The following is a 25838-nucleotide window of genomic DNA, read 5'->3' as shown; positions in this document are numbered from 1 at the left end:
ATACAGGAGATAGGTAGGAGGAAAAGGGAGGGAATGTTTTTAAGACTAGTTAGATGTAGCCTTCACAAAAACGTTAAAGTGTATGTAAACGCTATAGGTGAGCTCCCTTGTGGTCTGTTAAAAAACCCAAAGAAAGTGTTTTGTTGTATCTGTTCCATATTCAAAAATACAATTTGATTCTTCCTAAAATCCATGCAGAATGATCATTTCTAAATGTTCCCTATAACATACTGTACTGTAGCAAATCTTTGGTTTTTGAGTTCAGTTCCACTTTAATATACAGTATATGTATTTTATTACTATATTATTATTTTTTGCACTTTTTTTTTATTTATTTTTTAGGTACTGTTAACTATCTCTTCAGAATCCTCAAGGTTCAAACAAGACAACAAAACAGCCAATGAGACAAAGCTGCACATATCAGGCCTGACTGAAGGCGATAGCGGCGCGTATGTGTGCAAGGCAGTTTTTAAGACTGGAGAAAGTGAAGGACATGTTGACGTCAATGTGCTCAGTTTAATGGTGCCACTTAAGGTCTTTCTTGCTATAGTAGCGGAAGTTGCCGTTTTAGTAGGCGTTATTTTAGGCTATGAACTGCTGAGCAAAAAGAAACACAGTGAAGATGGTAAGACATTCTCAGCTTTGTGCTGTAAATGTTTAGTTATTTTTAGTATAATGATGAAGTAGCATCTTTCAGGATATATTGCTTTAAAGCAGGGGTCTCAAATAGGGATGAGCCGAACACCCCCCTGTTCGGTTCGCACCAGAACATGCGAACAGGAAAAAAGTTCGTTCGAACATGCGAACACCGTTAAAGTCTATGGGACACGAACATTAATAATCAAAAGTGCTAATTTTAAAGGCTTATATGCAAGTTATTGTCATAAAAAGTGTTTGGGGACCTGGGTCCTGCCCCAGGGGACATGGATCAATGCAAAAAAAAGTTTTAAAAACGGCCGTTTTTTCAGGAGCAGTGATTTTAATAATGCTTAAAGTCAAACAATAAAAGTGTAATATCCCTTTAAATTTCGTACCTGGGGGGTGTCTATAGTATGCCTGTAAAGGGGCGCATGTTTCCTGTGTTTAGAACAGTCTGACAGCAAAATGACATTTTGAAGGAAAAAACTCATTTAAAACTACCCGCAGCTATTGCATTGCCGACAATACACATAGAAGTTCATTGATAAAAACGGCATGGGAATTCCCCAAAGGGGAACCCCGAACCAAAATTAAAAAAAAAATATGACGTGGGAGTCCTCCTAAATTCCATACCAGGCCCTTCAGGTCTGGTATGGATATTAAGGGGAACCCCGGCCAAAATTTAAAAAAAAAAATGACGTGGGGTTCCCCCTAAATTAAGGGGAACCCCGCGCCAAAAAAAAAAAAAAAAAACGGCGTGGGGTCCCCCCAAAAATCCATACCAGACCCTTATCCGAGCACGCAACCTGGCAGGCCGCAGGAAAAGAGGGGGGGACGAGAGTGCGCCCCCCCTCCCTCCTGAACCGTACCAGGCCACATGCCCTCAACATTGGGAGGGTGCTTTGGGGTAGCCACCCGGTGAACCCCGCCCCCCTCTGACGCACGGTGACTTGACGGGACTTCCCTGTGACGTCACGGGGAATGCCACAGGGAAGTCCCGTCAAGTCACCGTGCGTCAGAGGGGGGCGGGGTCACCGGGTGGCCCCGCCCCTCGTTATTTAAGAACTGTCAGACGAGGAGCGCCGTCACACAGCGGGAGCCTCCCTCCATGCCAGCATGGATTGCGGAGCGGCCCGGAGAAGAAAATGAAGAAGAACAGAAGAGAAGAAAAGAAGAAGAGAAGAGCGGGAGCCTCCCCCCTATGCCATGGGTGCGGAGCGGCCCGAGGAGAAGAAGATAGAAGACGCCGCGGAGGAGATGCTGGACGAGAACGCCGGAGGAAGAACCAGAAGAGCCAGAAGAACCAGAAGAACCAGAAGATGAAGGAAGATAGAAGAAAGAAGAAGCATTTAAATAAAGGAATTGTCAAAAACTGTCTCTTGTCATTTTTAACATTTTTGACACTTTTTTCGTGAAATGGTAGGGGTACTTATGTACCCCCTTACCATTTCACACAGGGGGGGGGCCGGGATCTGGGGGTCACCTTGTTAAAGGGGGCTTCCAGATTCCGATAAGCCCCCCGCCCGCAGACCCCCACAACCACCGGCCAGGGTTGTGGGGATGAGGCCCTTGTCCTCATCAACATGGGGACAAGGTGTTTTGGGGGGCTACCCCAAAGCACCCTCCCAATGTTGAGGGCATGTGGCCTGGTACGGTTCAGGAGGGAGGGGGGGCCGCACTCTCCTCCCCCCCTCTTTTCCTGCGGCCTGCCAGGTTGCGTGCTCGGATAAGGGTCTGGTATGGATTTTTGGGGGAACCCCACGTCATTTTTTTTTTTTAATTTTGGCCGGGGTTCCCCTTAATATCCATACCAGACCTGAAGGGCCTGGTATGGAATTTAGGGGGACTCCCACGTCATTTTTTTTTTTTTAATTTTGGTTCGGGGTTCCCCTTTGGGGAATTCCCATGCCGTTTTTATCAATGAACTTCTATGTGTATTGTCGGCAATGCAATAGCCGCGGGTAGTTTTAAATGAGTTTTTTCCTTCAAAATGTCATTTTGCTGTCAGACTGTTCTAAACACAGGAAACATGCGCCCCTTTACAGACACACTATAGACACCCCCCAGGTACGAAATTTAAAGGGATATTACACTTTTATTGATTGACTTTAAGCATTATTAAAATCACTGCTCCTGAAAAAACGGCCGTTTTTAAAACTTTTTTTTGCATTGATCCATGTCCCCTGGGGCAGGACCCAGGTCCCCAAACACTTTTTATGACAATAACTTGCATATTAGCCTTTAAAATTAGCACTTTTGATTTCTCCCATAGACTTTTAAAGGGTGTTCCACGGCATTCGAATTTGCCGCGAACACCCCAAATTGTTCGCTGTTCGGTGAACTTGCGAACAGCCAATGTTCGAGTCGAACATGAGTTCGACTCGAACTCAAAGCTCATCCCTAGTCTCAAACTGGCGGCCCTCTAGCTGTTGCGAAACTACAAGTTCCATGAGGCATTGCAAAGCTGAAAGTTACAAGCATAACTCCCACAGGCAGAGGAATGATGGGACTTGTAGTTTTGCAACAGCTGGAGGGCCGCCAGTTTGAGACTCCTGCTTTAAAGGAACATTATGATCCTAAGCATTAACCCCTTTGTGAGCAAGGGTAAAACAAACCTTACCTCCAGTGGCATCTCTACTATATCACCCCAAACTGCCCTATACCATCCCAAACTGCCCTATACCTCACTAACCTTCCCTATACCCCCCTAAACTGACCTATACCACTCCAAACTGCCCTATACCACCCCAAACTGACCCATACCACCCCTATAGTACCCCAAATTAACCTATATCACCCCAAACTGACCTTTACCACCCCAAACTGACCTATACCACACCTATACCACCCCAAACTGACCTATACCACCCCAAACTGCCCTATATCACCCTAACCTGCCCTATACTACCCTAACCTGCCACTATACCACCCTATACTATCATTTACAGGGACCGGTTTGGGGTGTGCCCGGTGACCTTGCACTGCCTGCAGGGCGCCGGGCAGGATACACGAGGGGGGGGACACCATGTTTTACCGCACCAGGTGACACCAACCCTAGTGACGCCACTGTTTACCGCCCAGACCCGATTTTGCAACTTTGTCATGTGTTAGCATTGGTGTGCGCAGCCTATTGCATTAGGGTGTGCACTCCAGAGCACAAACATACATGCTTGTATATCAGCAGAGCAGTGGACAGCGTCAGTAGAGCAGAGATTGGTGTCAGTAGTTTTTATTTTTATTATTTTTTACAATGTATTTTTTTAAATTATTTTTTACGTTATTTAAAAAAAAAAATTTTTAGGAGCCCTGTTGGGGGGGGGGGGGGGCTATGCTTCAGTTAAGAATAAACACAGGAGCGACTGGTACAGTTCACTCACTGTGTTCATTCAGAAAAGGAAGGGGCAAAAAAATGAAATAGTTACCAGCCCCTTCCCCTGCTCTCCATCCTGAAATATCCCCCTGCAGCATCCGGCGGGAGAGGAGAAGAGGTAGGCTGGCAGCACTTCAGGGGGGGGATAGGGGGCACCAGGAAGCAGGGGAAATTGGCACTGCACAGGGTGATTAGGGTGTGCCCAAGCACACCCAGCAAACGCTATGCACACACATGTGTGTTAGTAAAATTGTACGTATGATCGCAACTACTAGTGCATCCAGGAGAATTATTTTTTGTTGTTGTTTTATTATCAGAGGAAAACTGGCCCAAAATAATAAAAAAAAATACATTTTTTAAATTTATTTAGCTGTAAATTTCTTGCTATTGCTATAACTTACTGCCAAAGAACAACCCAAAATAAGTTTTCCTGCTTATTACAATCACAGCAATATCACATATGTGCATGTTATTTGATGTTTGTACCCGTAGTAGGGCCCAGAAACAATAGTGCACATTTTGCTTTTTGTATCCTATCTAAACCACACTGACATTGACAATAACTGACATTAATTTTAAAAATGCAGTTTTTCTAAAATTCTACCTAAAATATGCTGACCCTGACCTTTTACCCTTACACTAACCCTGACACTTACCCAGATCAAACATTAATCTAGCTATTTTTGTCTTATTATTTTTTTTTTTAATCTTTTGCTTAGGCCCCTTTCACACATTGTTGTGCATTTGCACACTGAGATGGACCTGTCAGAACTCCTCTCTCCTCTATGGGGGGGTTCGGATGAAAACGGATCTGCCTGTCCGTTTTCATCCGATCCGATCTGCCAGAAGGAGGGTAAATAGGGTTTCCATCCGTCTGAATTTAGCGGATCGGATGTCAGCGGACACGTCACCACTGACATCCGTCACTCCATAGAACTGCATGGAGCGTCCGTTCAGGTCCGCCTAGAAAACTGACAGGCAGACCTGAACGCTCCGCATATGTGAAAGGGGCCTTATGCACTTTTATTTGTTTACATCTTTCTCTCCTGCAAGGAGAAAAAGACACAATGGGGTTGATTTACTAAAGGCAAATAGACTGTGCACTTTGCAAAGTGCAGTTGTGCCAAAGATGAGTAAATGAGTAGGAGCCCTGCTGACTTTAATCATTCAATCATGTGCAAGCAAAAATGCAGTTTATTTTATTTTCCTGGCACATGATTGGGTATTCTTTGCAAAGTGGAACTTTACCTCATTTACTAACTTCTGGAGCAACTGCACTTACAGACTGCAATTGCACTTTGCAAAGTGCACAGTCTATTTGGCTTTAGTAAATCAACCCCAATGCATCATTCTCTCTGATCAGAAGAGAAACAAAACATATGGGTGACTGATCATTGTGATAGCCAATCAGAGGCTATCACAGTGATCAGGTGACCGGGAACTGGGAGTCCCAGGTGCTGATTAATAGTATGAGACTCGGGGCCCCCGGTGAGAGCCCGGTCTCTGTGCTGGGAGCGCGCTGTGTGGGGTGCTCCCAGCACAAACACAGGTATACCTATATGCTGCGCCCAGGTTTAAAGCCCACCTTCTGGATGCCACATATATGTGTTATTGTGTCGTTATGGAGTTAAAATACAGAAGGATAAAGCCAAACATTTCTGCAGGGATTACCCGTTTAGTTTTGTTTATGGAGTAGGGGGTGTGAAGAAGTGGGAATAATGCCGTGTACACACGGGCGGCCTTTTCAGCATCAAACGTCCGATGGTCTTTCCGACGGATTTTCGACGGAGTTACCGCGGACTTACGAACGACCGGACTTGCGCACACACGTTTGAAAGTCCTAAAGTCCGTTCGAAAGTCCGGTCGTTTGAACCTGATGACGTACGACTGGACCAGAATAAGGAAGTTCACAGCCAGTAGCCAATAGCTGCCCTTGTGTCCTTTTTTGTCCGTTGGACTAGCATACAGACGAACGGATTTTTCGACTCCGTCGGAAAGATTTCTAAATCTAAAGTCCGTCTGATTTTCGACAGAAAAAGTCCGCTGGAGGTCCGATGAAGCCCACACACGATCGGATTGTCCGACGGATTCGTTGCGTCGGACCAGTCCGGTCGAAAAGTCCGCCCGTGTGTACACGGCATAAGGATGGAAGGCCCTGCCAACCCCGGCTTATTAGGAGGGCTGGATCATCACAGAGATTTTATAACCAGCAGTAGATGTCCACTTAGAATGTTTTTCTTGGCTCTGCCCTATATCCTAAAATCAGGTATAATTATTTGAATTTGTGATGGAATGAGACATATAATACCTTCTGCATACCTGCCTGTGCTGTCACAATATTAGAAGGGTGCAAATGTCTAATGTTTCCTGTACAATTACCAGGACCCTTCACTGGAAACACCTGAACTCAATAATTTGGTGGGGTGTCCACATCATTTTGGCTATATAGTGTACATAACATGACACTTTCTATATGCAGGGACAACAAGGAGTTAATGCAGATAAATACCTAACACTGTTATGGACTGTGTATGATCAATATAACCTTTATTGGGGATCCCAGGCCAAGAATTTCTGAATGGGGACAGCATCTATGGGTCCAGGAGACACCAATTCTAGTTGCGCTGCTGTGACCTTTGCCGTCTTAGGTCAGCGAAGTTCCATGAGAATGATGATAGTGGGGGCTACATTTTTAATATATAAACATGACAGAGGTGAATGTTTATTGCACTTTGGTTGCTAAAAGAAAAACATTTGAGCGCTAAAGAATTCAGTTAATAAGACTGTGAAGCCACATACCAGGTGATTTCCAGCAGCTTATTGATGCTTTTTTTTTATTTGTTTTCAGGCTTGGACTTTTATCACTTATTACTGTGGTATTGATATTATAATAAACTATATTTGAACCCTCCCCTTGTAAAACAACCCATTCAGTTTAAAATAGAGGTGAAAGGCAAAAAAATGTGTAAAAGTATAAAAAAAACATTATAAATACATTTTTGTTTGCTTTTTTTTTTACAGTGTAAGTGATCACTTACCTTCTATCCTCAGATGTATAATTAGCTCAGAGAGCTAGGGGAGGAGAAACAACAGAATACTGGTCTTCCCAATAAATTTAGAGGAAAAGGCCAGTTAGATAATGATCCTTATGCCCCGTACACACGATCAGAAATTCCGCCACCAAAAGGCGGATGTGAGCTTTTGGTCAGAAATTCCGACCGTGTGTACGCTCCATCGCACTTTTGCTGGCATAATTCCAGCCAGCAAAAGATTGAGAGCAGGTTCTCCATTTTTCGTTCGTTCCTATCCGAAAACGCATTAGTCTGTATGCAATTCGGACGCGCTAAAAATCACGCATGCTCGGAAACAATTCGATGCATGCTCGGAAGCATTGAACTTCATTTTCTCGGCTCGTCGTAGTGTTGTACGTCACCGCGTTCTTGACGGTTGAAAGTTCAGAGAACTTTTGTGTGACCGTGTGTATGCAAGGCAAGCTTGAGCGGAATTCCGTCTGAAAAACCATCCAAGATTTTTCTGACGGAATTTCTGATCGTGTGCATGGGGCATAGAACATGAAATTCTGCCAACATCCCCAGAAATACTTAGAGATACATAACAATACAATGCCAATTGGGACTCTTTAAGCAGAATTAAAAAATAGTAAACAAGTATGATAGAGATATGATAAAAGATGCAAAAGCTTTTTTTTTTTTTTTTTTTTTTTTTATACAATCATAAAAAATGACCCAACGGTCATATTGGTATCTACATCAATAAAAAACAATTAACATGATGACATGCTGACATACAATCTTCATAGAATGGCACTCTATGACTCTAAATACTGTAGCACTGGATTTGCCTGTATTGGGTGTATGGCCAGATCCTTCACGGTGTTCACAGGGTAGCCCAATGAATTTCGAAGCTATGTTTTTTCTTTCTTTATGGGGAGAGGAGGGTGTCAAAATCTACAATATAATAGCAAAGTCATAAATATATACAAAATGTCAAGAGAACAGGTGATACACATTGGAGCAGGCCTAAGACGGCAAAGGTCACAGCAGCGCAACTAGAATTGGTGTCTCCTGGACCCATAGATGCTGTCCCCATTCAGAAATTCTTGGCCTGGGATCCCCAATAAAGGTTATATTGATAAATGGCTGTGCGGGGGGATGGAGGGGGGGGGGGTTATGTCAGCACCAATCTGATTATTGGGGGAGAGAAAACTGATCACACTGTGCTGTTCCGCTTGGTGTGGTCAGTTTTTGTTAAGAAAGCACAGTGGCTGGCAGGGACACCAGAGGTTTCACATAAAGGACGCAATACAAAGAAAACAGGATACTTTTTCAAACAAGCACATATCAGAAATATGAAGTGTTGGAAGTGTTGGAGTAGCATATACCTTAAAGTGTTACTAAACCAAGTAATATGAAAATAGTTCCCCCCCCCCCCCCACACACACACACACACAGTGCCCACAGCTTATGTTCTGTATACAGCGGTTACATCATAAACTGCAGTTTCTTCAGTGCTGAGAGTTAAGGAAGGTGGAGATTTTCACTGCAGTCTGTATACACGCCCACATGTGTGATGTCAATATCATGTGACCTGGCTATCTCTGAGAACAAGAAACTGTTCTCTCCAGCATAAAAGACACAACTGAGCATGTGCAGGTTGGCTATTGCCTGTGTGTTAGCCTTTTTAAACAATGCAGAGGGTTAACCCCTCAAGTTCCACAGTGAGTATAACAAGCATCCTATGCTGCATTTAGAGACTGATTTTACTGTTGTGGGTTTAGTAACACTTTAATACCCTTTTTTGCCCAAGTGTAAATTTATTTCTTCACATGAGACAGAAAAAAGGCATGGGAATTGGTGGTAGTGCAGGAAAAGCTAGGTTCCCATCTTTGCATCTGCATTTTCTGCCTTTTCGGCATGTTATTGATGTGCATTTTCATGCAGGTTTAGTGCATTTTCATTTGTTCTCCCTTTTTTGTTTGGCCAATAAAAGTCAAATAATGTAGTGATTGCTAAGGGACAGAGGTTTTTGTCGTGTGGCAAAATGTACGTTAAATGCATTTTTTGTATGCTGCCATTAAAGCCAAAAACACACATTGATCGACCAAAAAAATGCACTTGTATTATTTTTCATAATGTACAGGAAAGTGCACAGGTGTGAAAGGCCTCATGCAAAAGAACTGGAACCCTTTTGTCATGTATTAATGTGCATTAGGGAACACACGGTAAATCGCACAGGTGTGAACTGGGCCGTGTTCTGCACAGCATTAAGTGACAATACAAATACCCTGTTTCCCCGAAAATAAGACCTAGCGTGATTATTATTATTATTTAGGTCTTATTTTCGGGGAAACAGGGTAAGTGAGGGTCACTTTGACAGACAAGCATAGGGAAAAGTGGTCTCTTTCGTACCTGTTTAGTGTTAAGAAAAACTTTGTGCATGTTATGTTGCCCTTTATATTTGGCATTACAGTGAGTTATAAATGCATTATCCATTCTATGTTTCTAATGATATTTTAATTCTCTTTCACAGATGTTAAAAGCGAAGATGAACAAATGACACAACTGTAAGAACCTGCCCATATTAATTCATTACTTAATAGTTTTGTTGTGATATGTATAATGCTTAATATTTGTACTGCATGTTCATTTTTTTAGGAAAGCTGAAGAAAATGGCAAAAGTGAAGAGAGCACCACAAGGCAGAGGAAAGCTTAATATCTAAGGTGATAGAACGTCTACTGGGGATCTCGTTTTGTTATTAAAGAATACAGTTTTGAAGCAAAGGGGTGGATTTACTAAAACTGGAGCGTGCACAATCTGGTTCAGTTCTGCATAAAAAACAATCAGCTTCCAGGTTTTTTTTCATAATATCATAATTATCCACTTGAAGACCTAGCCCTTTTTTTTTTTTTTTTTTGGAATAAATACACTTTAATCAATTGTAATAAAAAAAAAACACAATATATAACCCAATTCTTAAGTTAAATGTAAAAGATGATGTAACGCCAAGTAAATAGATACCCAACATGTCACGCTTTAAAATTGCGCACACTCGTGGTATGGCGACAAACTACGACAAAATACTTAAAAATCTCCATAGCTGACTATTCAATTTTTTTACAGGTTACCAGTCTGGAGTTACAGAGGTGGTGGAAGGCTAGAATTATTGCTTTCGCTGTAACGTTCATGGCGATAACTCACATGTGCGATGCGAACACCGTTTACATATGCGTGTGCTACCTACCTATGCATTCTGCATGCGAGCATGGAGGGATGGAGGCGCTTTAAAAAAATGTTTTTTTTACAGTTATTTTATTATTTTTGTTTTATTTTTTTCACTGTGCCTTTCATTTTTTTTTATCACTTTTATTCCTATTACAAGAAATGTAAACATCCCTTGTGATAGAAACAAGGGATGACAGGTCCTCTTTATGGAGAGATCTGGGGCCTAAAAGATCCCAAATCTATCCTCTACCTTTAAAAGCATCAGATCCCCAAAAAAAGAGACATTGATCTATGTATTAAACAAAAAAAAAAAAAGTTTACTTCTGCCCTAGACCAGAAGTGACGTCATGACGTCGCTTTGGTCCACGTAGATCATAGAGGTGAGGAGAGACAATCTGATCTGTGACCAGCTGCGCCAACCACCAGATCGTTTCTCATGCTCGCCGCTAAGAACGGTAAGCCTGAGAAACACAGGACAACCCCTCCTGCCGCTTCTAAAAGCGATCCAGTGGCTAATCGTTTGCCATAACCCCGGTGAACCACATAAAAGCCACAATGTAAATATACATATTGCAGTCTTGAAGTGGTTTAATTGACCAAGCTGAAGTTAGAAGCTGGTTGGCTACCATGCACAGCTGCACCAGATTTTACACTCTCCAGTTTTAGTAAATCAACCCCATAGAGTTATTAGCGTCATTTTGTGCGGTTCCCCTTGGCAAATATTTAGAAATTGCATTTTATTGATCAAAATACAGTTCATGAATTTTGATTTAGTGGTTGCTGGTACTATGCTTTGCACATAAGCATTGATCTTTGCTACTGGGAAGTGATTGTGTTTTGTCAGTGAACACTCATTTAAGTCATATATAATAGTATATACAGTATTTATAATTATATTCGCTTATATAATTACTGTATATAATATATATATATATATATATATATATATATATATATATATATATATATATATATATATATATATACTATAAGCCGAGTTTTTCAGCCCATTTTTTAGACTGAAAACCCCCCCCCCCCGGCTTATACTCGTGTGAGCTGTACAGCCGCCGTACCTTTAATTACTAAAACAGCGGGTGTCTCCCGCTGTGTTATGCAGTCTGTTTTGCTGGCCGTTCATTGTAACAAAGCCCACAGCGGATGAGGAGGTGGGGCTTTGTTACAATGGACGGCCGCCGAACAGACTGCATAACACAGCGGGAGACACCCGCTGTTTTAGTAATCAAAGGTACGGCTGCAGATGGGCACAATGAGGCTGCAAATTGGCACAGTGAGGCTGCAAATGGGCACAATGAGGCTGCAAATGGGCACAATGAGGCAGCAGATGGGCACAGTGAGGCTGCAGATGGGCATTGTTTACCCAGTAGCTGCTGCATTTTTCCACCCTAGGCTTATACTCGAGTCAATACATTTTCCCAGTTTTTTGTGGTAAAATTAGGTGCCTTGGCTTATATTCAGGTCGGCCTATACTTGCGTATATACGGTAAGTGAATACTTATTTAAATCATACTAAAGTAACACATACAATAGTTACTGCTCTTAATAAAACTAGTTATGGTTGTAACAGTAATAATAAAGCCATTCTCCTCGTAGCCCCAAAATGCTGAAAAGAACATGGTAAATGTAAAAAAAAATTTAAAAAAAAAGCATTCTACAAGGCCATGACTAATGATTCCAATAGGTATGAATAAATAAATTGGTCTTTCCTGCCAACATTTTATTTTCAGTAAAAACACAGTAATATTATTTTCAGTGAACATAAAAACAATAAAATCTCCAAAACTTCCATTAGATGATAGAGACATATATACGATATACAATAAATATATATTATACCATAAATAAATTTAAAAATACATTCAGATTTAAAGGACAACATTAACTTTGCACAGTTTACTTAAAATAAGTTGCATCTGTGTGTTGTGGTTTGCCAAAACTCATGTACGTTGCAGTCAGTTGGCTTGATGCCATTCAAAATGAATAGCACTGTATTTATTTATTACAGGTACTTACAGTAGGGCAAAAAAAGTATTTAGCCAGCCACCAATTGTGCAAGTTCTCCCACTTAAAAAGATGAGAGAGGCCTGTAATTGTCATTATAGGTATACCTCAACTATGAGAGACAAAATGTGGAAACAAATCCAGACAATCACATTGTCTGATTTTTGAAAGAATTTATTTGCAAATTATGGTGGAAAATAAGTATTTGGTCACCTACAAACAAGCAAGATTTTTGGCTCTCACAGACCTGTATCTTCTTCTTTAGGAGGCTCCTCTGTCCTCCACTCATTACCTGTATTAATGGCACCTGTTTGAACTTGTTACCAGTATAAAAGACACCTGTCCACAACCTCAAACAGTCACACTCCAAACTCCACTATGGTGAAGACCAAAGAGCTGTCGAAGGACACCAAAAACAAAATTGTAGACCTCTACCAGGCTGGGAAGACTGAATCTGCAATAGGCAAGCAGCTTGGTGTGAAGAAATCAACTGTGGGAGCAATAATTCGAAAATGGAAGACATACAAGACCACTGATAATCTCCCTCTAGCTGGGGCTCCACACAAGATCTCACCCCGTGGGGTCAAAATGATCACAAGAACGGTGAGCAATAATCCCAGAACCACACGGGGGACCTAGTGAATGACCTGCAGAGAGCTGGGACCAACGTAACAAAGGCTACCATCAGTAACACACTATGCCGCCAGGGACTCAGATCCTGCAGTGCCAGATGTGTCCCCCTGCTTAAGCCAGTACATGTCTGGGCCCGTCTGAGGTTTGCTAGAAAGCATTTGGATGATCCAGAAGAGGATTGGGAGAATGTCATATGGTCAGATGAAACCAAAGTAGAACTGTTTGGAAGAAACACAACTTGTCGTGTTTGGAGGAGAGAGAATCCTGAGTTGCAACCAAACAACACCATACCTACTGGGAAGCATGGGGGTGGCAACATCACGCTTTGGGGCTGTTTCTCTGCAAAGGGAACAGGACGACTGATCCGTGTACATGAAAGAATGAATGGGGCCATGTATCGCTAGATTTTGAGTGCAAACCTCCTCCCATCAGCAAGGGCATTGAAGATGAAACGTGGCTGGGTCTTTCAGCATGACAATGATCCCAAACACACTGCCCGGGCAACGAAGGGGTGGCTTCGTAAGAAGCATTTCAAGGTCCTGGAGTGGCCTAGCCAGTCTCCAGATCTCAACCCCATAGAAAACCTTTGGAGGGAGTTGAAAGTCCGTGTTGCCCAGCGACAGCCCCAAAACATCACTGCTGTAGAGGAGATCTGCATGGAGGAATGACCAACATACCAGCAACAGTGTGTGACAACCTTGTGAAAACTTACAGAAAACGTTTGACCTCTGTCATTGCCAACAAAGGATATATAACAAAGTGTTGAGATGAACTTTTGATATTGACCAAATACTTATTTTCCACTATAATTTGCAAATAAATTCTTTCAAAAATCAGACAATGTGATTGTCTGGATTTGTTTCCACATTTTGTCTCTCATAGTTGAGGTATACCTATGATGACAATTACAGGCCTCTCTCTTCTTTTTAAGTGGGAGAACTTGCACAATTGGTGGCTGACCAAATACTTTTTTGCCCCACTGTATAATTTACGCAAAGCTTCACATATATATTATACATTCACATCAGTCCCCGCCCTCAAGGAGCTTACAATCTGAGGTCCTTAACTCTCATTCAGATGCATTCTAGGGTCAATTTACCTACCAGCATGTCTTTGGAGTGTAGGCGGAAACCCACACAGGCACAGGGAGATGCAAACTCACTGCAGTGGTTGGGATTCGAACCCACAAGCCTAGTGCTGCCCACTGGAAGTGCTAACCACTTTGCCACTCTGCTGCACTTTGCACTGTGCTCTGTATTATGTGTGTGCTTCCTATGCTGCGGTATATGCTGTGAGTTTTAAATTACGTTACAGGAATGCACTGATGCAAGTCCAGCCAAAAGCTTTATGCTAAGTAATTAGGTCAGATTTATTAGTAGTTAACAATTATAAGTAATAATGATTGACCTTGTTGTCACAGGGGCACTTTTACAAAATAGGTCACCTGTATAAGAAGCACCTTGCTCATGTATTGAAAAGTCGTCTATTCTCCGCTCCTCAGCCACTGCAAGTATTCGATGGTCGGATGAGTTGAATATGTACTACTCCCCCGGCGGTGGATGTGGTTCCTCCTGCCAGCTCATACATCCTGCAGTGACATACGAGATAGCTGGAGGAACCACAGAGGTGGACAGAGCAAATATTCATCAGACCAGGAATATCTGCAGCAGCTGGGAGTGGATATGTGACTGCTTTTCAGTACACGGCCCGATGGACTGGGAAGATACAAACACTTCTTTTGCAGGTGACCGATTTTTTAAAAGTGTCCTGATGGTGTGCTTTACCACAATGCACATGAATGTGCAAAACAATGTATGCTAATTCACACGCGGTAACGCATATGTCAGACAAAAATGTCACTTAAAAAAATAAAACTGTGAACAGGCGAAAAGTACAGGTACCTAGAACTAGACATACCTGCACAGCTTTCATCACCCCCTTTATCTCCAAATACTGTGTAGCACCCTGGAGTTTAGGCAGGGTTGCTCCTCAAAAATTTACTTGAGAGGAATAGTCATCTTGGCTAATTGATAGAGATCAACTGATTTCTCTCTAAGTTTGACCTTGTTGCACTTTTCTCTTCTACCATTAGGTGCCTGGGTACCTGGTGGTACTGGATATGAGAATGGCATTGCAAGGTCAGATAATGGGTATATGGGGTATCTCAGCCAATGGGCAGGGATTGTCTTGAATCCCTTGGCCTGCTGGGAGAACCTATATATTCGGGTGGAGTCAGGCGATCACTGTTCTGTGCCACCTGGATGGCTGTCTGGGTGGACGTGTGTTTTATTCCCCTGGCTGCTAGGCCAGAGATTTGTCCTATCCTGGGCACATCTGGCTGCTAGGCAGTCTGAGGGCCTATGCAGAAGCAAGAGAGCAGCGCAGGGTTGGGAGTGCGGCTTGCAGTCCAACCAGAAATGACGGTTCTGACGGCTGGAAAACCTATTGTGGTCAAAAGTAGAGGTGAAGCTGTTACCACTGAGGGACCATCCACCTTATTACCAGGAACCACAGTGAGTAACTGAAGAAAGTACCGGAGCAGTATTCTCACCAACCAGGGACAGTGAACAATCGGGAAACTTCAGTGGGTATCAAGCCAGGGACCCAGCCAGCAGAGGTGACGATTGCCTTGTGTGTCAAGCCAGGGACCGAGTATGCCAGTGGGGTGAAGCTTGAAAGGTATCTTGAGTGCCAAGCTAGGGACCCAGCAGAGAAGCGTCTTGCTGGATGACTTTTCCTGCATGGCTGTCCTCCTATTGAAGTCTCGGAGTCTACCAAATAAATCTTGCAACTACCTAAGGATGTCCTGGCCTTAACCCAGGCCTCAAAAAGAGGTTCAAGGTAAAAAACCTTGAACCTCTAGAACCACTTTAACTTACCTGTGCACTGCATACTCGGGAGTGGGGCAGTCCATGTTTGTGCTTCTCTCTGCCTAGGGGGTGTCTCTAAAACCCTGACCAGCTCTATGCTAATGACACTGACTTTAGGAACAGTTACCCTCAATACTGTCAATAGACCTGAATGCCCTAACCTTGACAGTGCCAGAACCTGATTAAGGGGCAGTGTCAACCAGCCGTGGGCTCAGTGAGCATACTTTTGACATCAGTTTGAGATGCTTCTGATATCCCTCAGAATTAATGAACAGGTTCTTTTGACTTGCAGCTGACCTCCTTAGGACCTACATTTGACCTGCATTTATATTCCTGTAGACTTGTATGGGGAGAGGAGCAGGTCTGATGTGAACAAAAAGCCCATCGACCCAGACCTCAACTGTTCTAGAAGCCTTAATTGTGGAAAGGCAGTTTTACATTTTCAGCCCCCTTTCCTGAGCTGAGGTGGGGTTTTGAGGGATTTGGCTGTACTTCAATAACCAAATCATTGGGCTAAAACCTGCCATTTTCTTTTCCAAGTATTAAAAATACAAGAAAAGCTACTGAGCTGTTAATAATTCTCTGTCCTGGTTTGTCAGAATATCTCACAGAAGGCACCTGAGTAAATGAACAGACAAAGAAAATTGGCCTGCCTATCTTGCTCCCCCCACCATCTTCATTAGGATAAGCAGGAATATACTGTAAATGAGGTTGGTGATGAAATGTATTGTCCAATTTGTATACTGATTTATCTTCCTTTTTCTTTGCAGAGATGCAGAACCTCTCCAGAGGACTATGCAGCCGACTTCAACCGTCTTCAGTATGAACCAAAGTTGGGCTTCAACTTCAACCTATCCCGCACTCTTGAATGTTCGTGGCTTCCAAGCAATAATAATATACTGTATGCATACTTTATTGCATATGCTGCTTACTGACTGAAAAATGTATTACTTAATGTTGCCTAGAAAATAATTGCAGATATGAGTGCTGTGTTAAAACCCAAATACAGGTCAGAACATCTACATAGGGTTTTCTCACTTTCTGTGACCTGATTGCGGAGATTTCACTACACACTGATATTCACTCAATAAGCCCCATAGTTTTGCTCCAGTGTTCACGTTGTCCTATTTTTGAGGGCTTCTGGGAACTGTAATGTGTAAATGGATTCCAAAAATGTAGGTGAAGAACAAGCCTCGTATGTTGTCACTGCTTGAGTTATTGTGAATGAGATGTACGCATCTGTCTGCTAGTTCAGATAAAAGTTATTTATTAACACATCAGAAACGACTAAATATACTATTTAACGATACATGTTTATATTTATAAAGTAAGTAAGATATATGTAAGATGAACAGCTTGGAGCAATGCTCTAAGCTAAAGGAGGAAACTCATACCTTGCTCCTAAGGAAATGGGGTGCCGGCATCTAAATTTACAACCTTCGAACAAAAATCCACGGTATTGTTGTCGGAAAGTCCGATTGTGTGTACGCGGCATTAGAGTTAGGAGCTTGAAGCAGGATGGAAATTCATATGCGTCAGTAAGATATATGTATTAAGTTACCTAAGCCAATACTGCTGAAATGTCAATTCTACTTCCAAAGTACCAAATTATTTCATTGTGGGATTTTGACCATTTGAAAAAAAAAAAAGAAGAGAAACAAAAGCATTTACAAAAACCCTTTGATATTCTTTCTGCTTTTCCTCCTGTGAGTTGTCACAAAATCATGCTGCGTTTGCCTTATTAGTTCATCATTGTGTCTAAAATAAGGTATGCAATGGAAAGGGAAAGGTTTAATTTAAAAATGTCATTAGCATGTTGATGAGGGGGAAAGAAAAACTTGAAAAGGCAAGTTATAGGCAGATTAAACTCCTGGCCTTAAAGTGATACTAAAGGTATTTTATTTATTTTTTTAAATAACCAACATGTTATACTTACCTGCTCTGTGTAATGGTTTTGCACAGAGCAACCCCGATCCTCCTCCTCCCCCCCCCCCAGGACCCCTGACCCCTCCTTTTCTATGAACTGCTTGCTATGGGGGCACACGTACATGCTCGCTCCCAAGCCCCACAGTGTGTGTCTAAAGCATGGCCTGGCTTGGTTCCGCCCCCCACCCCCTCCTCACTGGCTGTGAGCTGTGATTGTCTCTCAGCCAGTCAGAAGGCAGAGACCCGGGAGAGCAGCCACTCTTAAAGCGGAGTTCCAGCTGGACCCATGTTTATTAAAAGTCAGCAGCTACAAAAAGTGTAGCTGCTGACTTTTAATAAACACACATCCACCTGTCCCACGGTCCAGCGATGAGGCCGCCCTGAAGCCTCCTTTCTCTCCCCCATCGGTCTGCAGCGCTGGCATTGCAAGTGTGGGCACCCGGCTGTGACAGCTTGCGGCTTCACAGCCAGGTACGCACTGCGTATGCGCGAGTCACGTGTTCCAGAAGATTGCAGGGAGGGAGGAGTCGCCTAGGCCACGCGGGCGGAAGTGGGTGCTGGGTACCTGTCAGAACTAGGTACCCACTCCAAAAAATGGCATGCCAAATGTGGCATGTCAGGGGGTCAGGATACCTTAAGGCTGCTTTCACACTGAGGCGCTGTACAGGCGCTATGGTGCTAAAAATAGCACCTGCAGGGGGGATAAAGGGGATAAATACTTTAAAATATGCTCTTTACTAGGTGACAGCCTGCGGGCAAAACCGATATTTCTGAGACTATAGTTAGATCAATTCACTGCAAACCGGTGACTCAGCTGTGGCAATTCAGACTTCAGAATCCATAATCTTTTGTGATACGGGAGAAAACTGGGGCACGCTCAGTGAAGTAGTACAACAATCAGTGAAGGTACAAAAGGCAATAACGCATAGCAACAAATTATGTTTCACTTTACTGAAAGCACAAGTGAAATACAATTTCTGATTTGTTGCTGGGGGTTATTGTAATTTACTCCTCGCTCTGGGCCTTACAGAATCAGCCTGCAGGAAATAATTCCTTCTTGGAAAATACATCCAACACCGAGCCACCACCATGTTCCAGACAGTACATAGATCCTGCCTTATAGAATATAAATATTTATTACCCAATGAAGTGTTCCGTCCGTGTGTGACTGAAGGGGGCCACCTGCTGGTTTACTTTATATTCTTGGTTTATATACACTGTGCCTTTTATTTTAGAGCAAGCATGTCAAACTCATATGAAACAGTGGCCTGAATTGAGTCAAATGCATCCTCAAGGAGGCCACATTATATCTATTGAGGACACATCTATTCATTTGAAGAAGAAGATTATACTGTATCACTTTTCAAAATTAATTTTACAGTAACAACAGTACATTGCAACATTTCGAACTAGAAAAAGGGTTCAATCATTTGAAGTATTGAGCTGCAAAAATTCATATAAAAATGGAGAACAGCTGGGTCTTTTCAGTTACATTGGGGGCCGAAAAAAATTGGGGAAAGAGGGATGAATAAAAATACCAGTTTGACATGCCTGCCATAGAGGAAGATAAAGGCAAGGGAGGGGAGAGAAGCGCCAGGCGAGTCCCACTACAGCAATATACATTTATTTAACATAAAAATCAAAAATCATCAATGACAAAATAGGATTGTACTCACATAGTGCTCAGTGGATGCAGGCTTGTCAAGTGCAGGGAGAAAACAGAAACCTCCTGAGTGTCAGAAACCATGAAATCAGGCCGAGACAGAAGTACAGTTAAATCACACTTGTTTAATAATAAAAGTAAAAAAGAACAAATGTAGTCAAAACATAGCCAAAGTTCAGTAACCGGAACGGATAGTCAGCCAAGCCAGAAGTCAGGGATCAATGTAGTGGAACAGCAAGCAGGATCTGGAGCCAGAAGGGATGTCAGCAAAGCAAGTCTTGAACAGGATCGCAGGAGATGTTTCTGTGGTGTTGACCAAGGCGAAAGCAGAACTCCTCTGGACTGGGCGGCTTAAGTAGGCAGGACTGACGAGCAGGATATCATCAACAGTTGAATAACTGTGGAGAGATAGAAGCTGGCAATTAGCCGACAGCTGAGCGGCCAGCTCAGAGAAGGAAGGGCTGAGCCCAGCCCTGACACGGAGCTGATGAAGGAGGCACGGCCTTGCTTCCGAAACGCGTTCTGATTGGCCAATGCCAATGGTAGGTGGCTTTCAGGTCTACATTTCCAGATCATTCTCACACCGAGACATCCAGCCGGCGTTCACCTGAGGTCCCTCCAGCTCCCCACTGCACACGGGGCTCGCAGCCCACCATCCAAGGGCCACACCGGAGGTTTCTGTTTTCTCCCTGGACTTGACAAGCCCGCATACACTGAGCACTATGTGAGTGCAATCCTATTTTGTCATTGATGGTTTTTGATTTTTATCATAAATAAATTTATATTGCTGTACTGGGACTTGCCTGGCGCTTCTCTCCCCTCTCTTGCTTTTATCTTCCACAGTTCCTGAGTCTCCAGCCCTTACCTGAAGCGGCCTTGCTGCCCACAGCAGCAATTATAACAGACTCTTTTTTAAAGGGGTTCACCCCCCATTACTTTTCATTGAAACACACACTTTGTTTCTCACTAACTTTTATTTGCATCCTTTTGATGTCTCTATTCTGTATTAGTATCAACATAAGATATATGAACATTTGCATGCTATTGTTGTAACTACTAGGTTCTTTTTAGCGCTGAATTACACACAAACTTTGTGTGTTTTTTATTTTTAAGTTACTTCCATAGAGGAACTCTGTGCTTTTTAGAGGTTACATTTAACATAATATACTGTATATATATATATATATATATATATATATATATATATATATATATATATATATATATATATATATATACACACACATACACATACACTGATTTAAAATAAATAAATAAATATACACTCTATAAATTATTAGTTTGTTGTTTTGTGATTTTTATTTCGGTGTGTACTGCAGTATACACTGAGGTTGATTTACTAAAGGCAAATAGACAGTGCGCTTTGCACTCACTTTCCTTAGTAAATGTAATTTGGTGAAGCTTTACTTTGTAAATAGACCCAATCAGAAAAAAAAAAAAGGATTTTACTTGCAAATGGTTGTATGATGGAAATCAGCAGAGATTTACCACATATACTAAGCTCTGGGGGAAATCAAGTACACACTCTATTTGCCTTTAGTAAATCCACCCCAGTATATGTACAACAAAGTCTGTACAGGTCTGTTCATGGAAAACAAATACTACACATATTTTTTTTTCTGTCTGCTCTGGTGTATTGGTACTCTAAATCAGGGGTCTCCAAACTTTCTAAACAAAGGGCCTGTTTACTGTCCTTCAGACTAAAGGGGGGCTGGACTGTGGCCATTGGGAGTAGAAAAGGTCCCGGTGTCAGTGGGAATAAACAATGCCCCATCTTTGATGTCAGTAGAAGAAATAGCGTCCTATCATTGTTGTCATTTGGAGGAATTGTGCCCCATCATTGGTGTCTTTGGGCCCCATTGTTGGTGTCATTGGGAGGAATCGTGCCCCATCTTTGGTGTCATTGGAAGGCAGTGGCTTCGCTAGAGGGTGACTTTTGGGGCTACACCCCCGAATCTGGGGTCCATAGCCCCGAGTGTCTTGCCTTTGAGTAAAAAGAAAGGCCACTCAGTAGTGGCAGCAGCCGCATTATACCTTCTGTGTGATCCGTCAGGCGCAGCTCCACCCATAGGAGGAATTGTGCCTTTATCTGTGTCAGTGGGGGGAATTATGTCTGATTGTTGGTATCAGTAGATGAAAATCGTGCCCCAAGGGCCAGGTAAAAGCAAGCAAAGGGCCACATCTGGCCCTCAGTTTGGAGACCACTGCTCTTAATAAATGGACTGCCTTAATGCTATGCACCAAAGTTGACAGGCGTGAATGTGCGGTAAAAGAGAGAGGCATAATCCTCCACATTGTGACAGGGCTAGTATACACAGGCATTTGTGTTTTCCTTATCATACGTCACGGGACACAGAGCAAGCTATATATGTAATCACTTCAATACCTGCCCATAGTAATATGACGTCTGCAGATGGGATCTCCCATCCTGGGCAGGCGTCATATGACATTCTCAGCTTCATGCCGGCATAGGGGGCATGCCCGCCGCGTCACCGAGGAGCCAACACACGTGCCCGGCAGCAGCGATGTCCGCCGCGCACCCGCGATCACTCGTGACAGAGCAGGAATGTGGATCTGTGTGTTTAAACACACAGATCCACGTCCTGTCAGGGGAGAGGAGACAGATCGTGTGTTCCTAGTATACAGGAACACCGATCGGTCTCCTCCCCCAGTCAGTCCCACCCCCCACAGTTAGAATCACTCACTAGGTAACACATTTAACCTTCTAATTGCCCCCTAATGTTAACTCCTTCCCTGCCAGTGACATTTATACAATAATCAATGGCTATTTATAGCACTGATCGCTGAATAAATGTCAATGGTCCCAAAATAGTGTCAAAAGTGTCCGATCTGTCTGCCGCAATGTCGCAGTCACAATAAAAATCGCACATTACCGCCATTACTAGTAAAAAAGAAAATAATAATAAAAATTCCATAACTTGTAGGCGCTACGACTTTTGCGCAAACCAATCAATATACACTTATTGCGATTTTTTTTTTTACCAAAAATTTGTAGAAGAATACATATAGGCCTAAACTGAGGAATTTTTTTTTTTTTTTTTTTAAATTTGGGATATTTATTATAGTAAAAAGTAAAAAATATTGTGGTTTTTTAAAATTGTTGCTCTTTTTTTATTTATAGCACAAAAAATAAAAACCGAAGAGGTGTTCAAATACACCAAAAGAAAGCTCTATTTGTGTGGAAAAATGATCAAAATTTAATTTGAGTAAACTGTGCAATTGTCATTCAAAGTGTGACAGCGCTGAAAGCTGAAAATTGGCCTGAGCAGGAAGGGGGTGAAAGTGCCCGGTATTGAAGTGGTTAAATATCTGGGTTATGCACCACCTATAGGTGAATGGACAGTAGCCGACCAAAAAAACAGACAGTACGTTCCCCTCTATATAACCTCTCCCATACAGGAAGTACCTAAGTTTTTCCCATGTCTTGAAGCTGATAGTCACGGTTGTTACGCTCTCTGTGAGTTTTTTATGGTCCTGGACCGGTTCTTTTTGAATCAAGGGACAGATTAATCGGATCCACTTTTAAAATGCTAATGCTAAATAAATGGTACCCCAGCCTCGCAAAAGAAGATGGAAGACTCTGAGGTTTTGCCTGTATTGCGACATTTTGTGGCTCTGGACCCTGAATAGTGGAATCCTGGGCACTACAGAACTAAGGCAATTTCGGCAGGGTGCTGTACAGGTCCAAGGGAGTGGACCCAGAAAATAGAAAAGGGTACCCAGTCTTTGAAGGTCTCTAAGTGACAAGACCCACCATGATGTATGAAGTTTGTGCTCCTAATTGCCCAGGGTAAGCACTGCTGCGAGATTGGTAAGTAAAGCCCCTTTATTTGCACATATGGGGTTGTAAGTTGACTCCCTTGTTTTCTTATACAACTTTCAGCTGTTAGCCATAGTAATGCAACTGTTAGGCCTGTTGCCCTGTTTTACCACCAGGGGGCATTCGAGAAGAAGCTTTCCTCCATGGCTGCAGTATGGCACTGAGGGGACATAGGAGCCTGCAGGCTTGTGGGCTCCTCCCTTTAGAGCAGTCTCTCTCTCTCTCCCTAGGTTGTATGCCAGTAAGCCTGGCGGATCGTGCGCAGGCATGCGTGTCTAGCACAGACAATGCTGCGCATGTGCAATAGCGCATTTTTTACCTGGGTGCTCAAGCGACTAGCATGCACCAGGCTCGGCGCATGCGCAGTAAAAAACAGAAGCCAAGGGCGGCCATCTTATTTAACCACTTAACCATTTAACCACTGGACCAAGCCTATTTTGACACTGGTTTAGAAGTTAAAAATCTGTATTTTTTGCTAGAAAGTTACTTAGAACCCCCAAACATTATATATACGCTGCCACCAGCTTAAGTAGGTATAGAACCCCCCGTGTCGACTAGAGCAATTCCTACGCTTTATTTTTTGGCATGGGGTTCCCCTTAAAATCCATACCAGACTCGAAGGGGACCCTACGCCTTTTTTTTTTTCATTTTTCTATTGCCAGGCAATGCCAGCATTCTTTCCTTTGAATTTGTCTGTCAGTGGGGAAGCCCATGGTTCTTAAGGATGCCAGCGGCCGGCGGCCGACTTCCTGGCCCGCTGCTTAACCACTTCAATACAGGGCACTTTCGCACCTTCCTGCCCAGGCCAATTTTCAGCTTACAGTGCTGTCACTTTTTAAATGACAATTGTGCGGCCATACTACACTGTACCTAAACTAAGTTTTTATCATTTTGTTCCCACAAATAGAGCTTTCTTTTGGTGGTATTTGATCACCTCTGCGGTTTTTATTTTTTGCTAAATGAATAAAAAAAGACCGAATCTGGTAGGCATTTTTCACTGGCACTGATTGGCAGCTGCCTGGGCACTGATTGGCAGCTGCCTGGGATTGGCATTACCCTGGTGGTCTAGGGTGGCATACCTTGTGGTCCATTCCTGGTGGTCCTGGTGGCATCCTGGTGATCCTGGGCAGGCATCCGAGGGGGCTGCGCTGATAAACTGCACAGACCCCCCTGTCAGGAGAGCAGCCGATCGGCTGTCCTCTACTCGCGTCAGACTAGAGTGTGGAAAAGCTGATCAACGACTCTTCCTGTTTACATCATGATCAGCCGTGATTGGACAGGGCTGATCACGTGGTAAAGAATCTCTGTCAGAGACTCTTTACCTAGATCCGAGTTGCCGTGTGTCAAACTGACACACCGCAACAACGATCGCCACGGCTTGATATCCTGAGAACGTCATTTGATGCCCAGTCAGGATATCGCAACCACTTTGCCAACGTCATTTTGCTATATGGCGGGTGGCAAGTGGTGAACAACCATCCATTTCTTCACACAGAATTCGGATCGGTCGATCATTTTTAGTTTCATCCGAATTCTAATCGTTCAGAAAAGTTGGAATTCGTTAGAAAATGTATAAATGAAACAAATTTTAACAAAAAAGAAACAAAATTTAACGAAAACCAAAACAAATTCCGAAACCAAACGAAACGAATTCCATAACAAAATGACATTAGTAACATAACGAATCTATATGAAACAAAAAAACATTTCTGTTCTTCGCATGTCTACTGTGTACCCCATACTCATTCACATGGGGGGGCAATATTTTGAGGGGCACCTTGTTATGATTCCCATAAGCCCCCTGCTTGCACAACCCCACAACCATGGCCACAGTTGTGGGGATGAGGCCCTTGTCTCCATCATGCCCCCTGCTCCAAAGCGCCAACCCCCCATGTTAAGGGCATGTGGCCGGGTATGGTTCAGGAAGGGGGGTGCTAGCTCGTCATTCCCTTTCCTGACCTGCTGGGCTGCATGCTCGTATAAGAGTCTGTTATGGATTTTTTTTTGGGGGGGGGGGACACTACGCCATTTTTTTTTTACATTTTTGTATGGCAGGCATTGTTTTCTTTACATTCATCTGTCAGAGGAGCTCTGCCTTCGCCTTGGTCACATCACAAGAAACTATCTCCTGCGTTCCTGTTTAAAGACTGGCTTTGCTAACATCCCCTCTGGCTCCAGATCCTGCTTGCTGTTCCACTACTTTGATCCCTGACTTCGGCTTGGCTGACTATCCGTTCCGATTACTGAACTTTGGCTATGTTTTGACTTTGTTTGTTCTTTTTACTTTATTATTAAACAAGTGTGATGTAACTGTGCTTCTGTCTCGGTCTGATTTCATGATTTTCACGTGACCGGCCTGAAGATAGCTCTAAATAGGTATTTACAACGCTTGTTTTTAGAAATGACTTACACAGTGTAGTATGCCAGGCTCTAATAGAGCGGCTGGCAGTAATCATTGTAGATTTTTTATTTTTAATAATAGGGGCAGGGGAGGGAGGGACAGGGGAAGAGACACAGAGAGGGAGCTGACAGGCAAGGAGGAGGGGGTGAGGGGGAGAGAAGAGAGAACAGCTGCGTATGACGGAGGGACGCACTCTGACCACGGTGGTCAGG

At 43.1% G+C, this 25838-nt stretch overlaps 1 protein-coding gene across 2 annotated transcripts in view; it reads left to right on the top strand.

The window, feature by feature from the left end:
* Positions 1 to 25540, top strand: part of EMB (embigin) — a 71550-nt gene extending 46010 nt beyond the window's left edge. For both annotated transcript variants that reach the window (XM_073622169.1, XM_073622180.1), the window contains exons 6-9: positions 343 to 625; positions 9560 to 9593; positions 9685 to 9750; positions 16545 to 25540. In XM_073622169.1, coding sequence (XP_073478270.1) covers positions 343 to 625; positions 9560 to 9593; positions 9685 to 9742 — 375 coding nt within the window. In that variant the 3' untranslated portion in view covers positions 9743 to 9750; positions 16545 to 25540. The remainder of the gene's footprint in view (positions 1 to 342; positions 626 to 9559; positions 9594 to 9684; positions 9751 to 16544) is intronic.
* The last annotated feature ends 298 nt before the right edge of the window (positions 25541 to 25838 follow it).

The sequence above is a fragment of the Aquarana catesbeiana genome, linkage group LG01, assembly GCF_042186555.1.
Source record: "Aquarana catesbeiana isolate 2022-GZ linkage group LG01, ASM4218655v1, whole genome shotgun sequence".
Lineage (NCBI taxonomy): Eukaryota > Metazoa > Chordata > Amphibia > Anura > Ranidae > Aquarana > Aquarana catesbeiana.
This window is presented reverse-complemented; position numbering and strand designations above follow the sequence as displayed.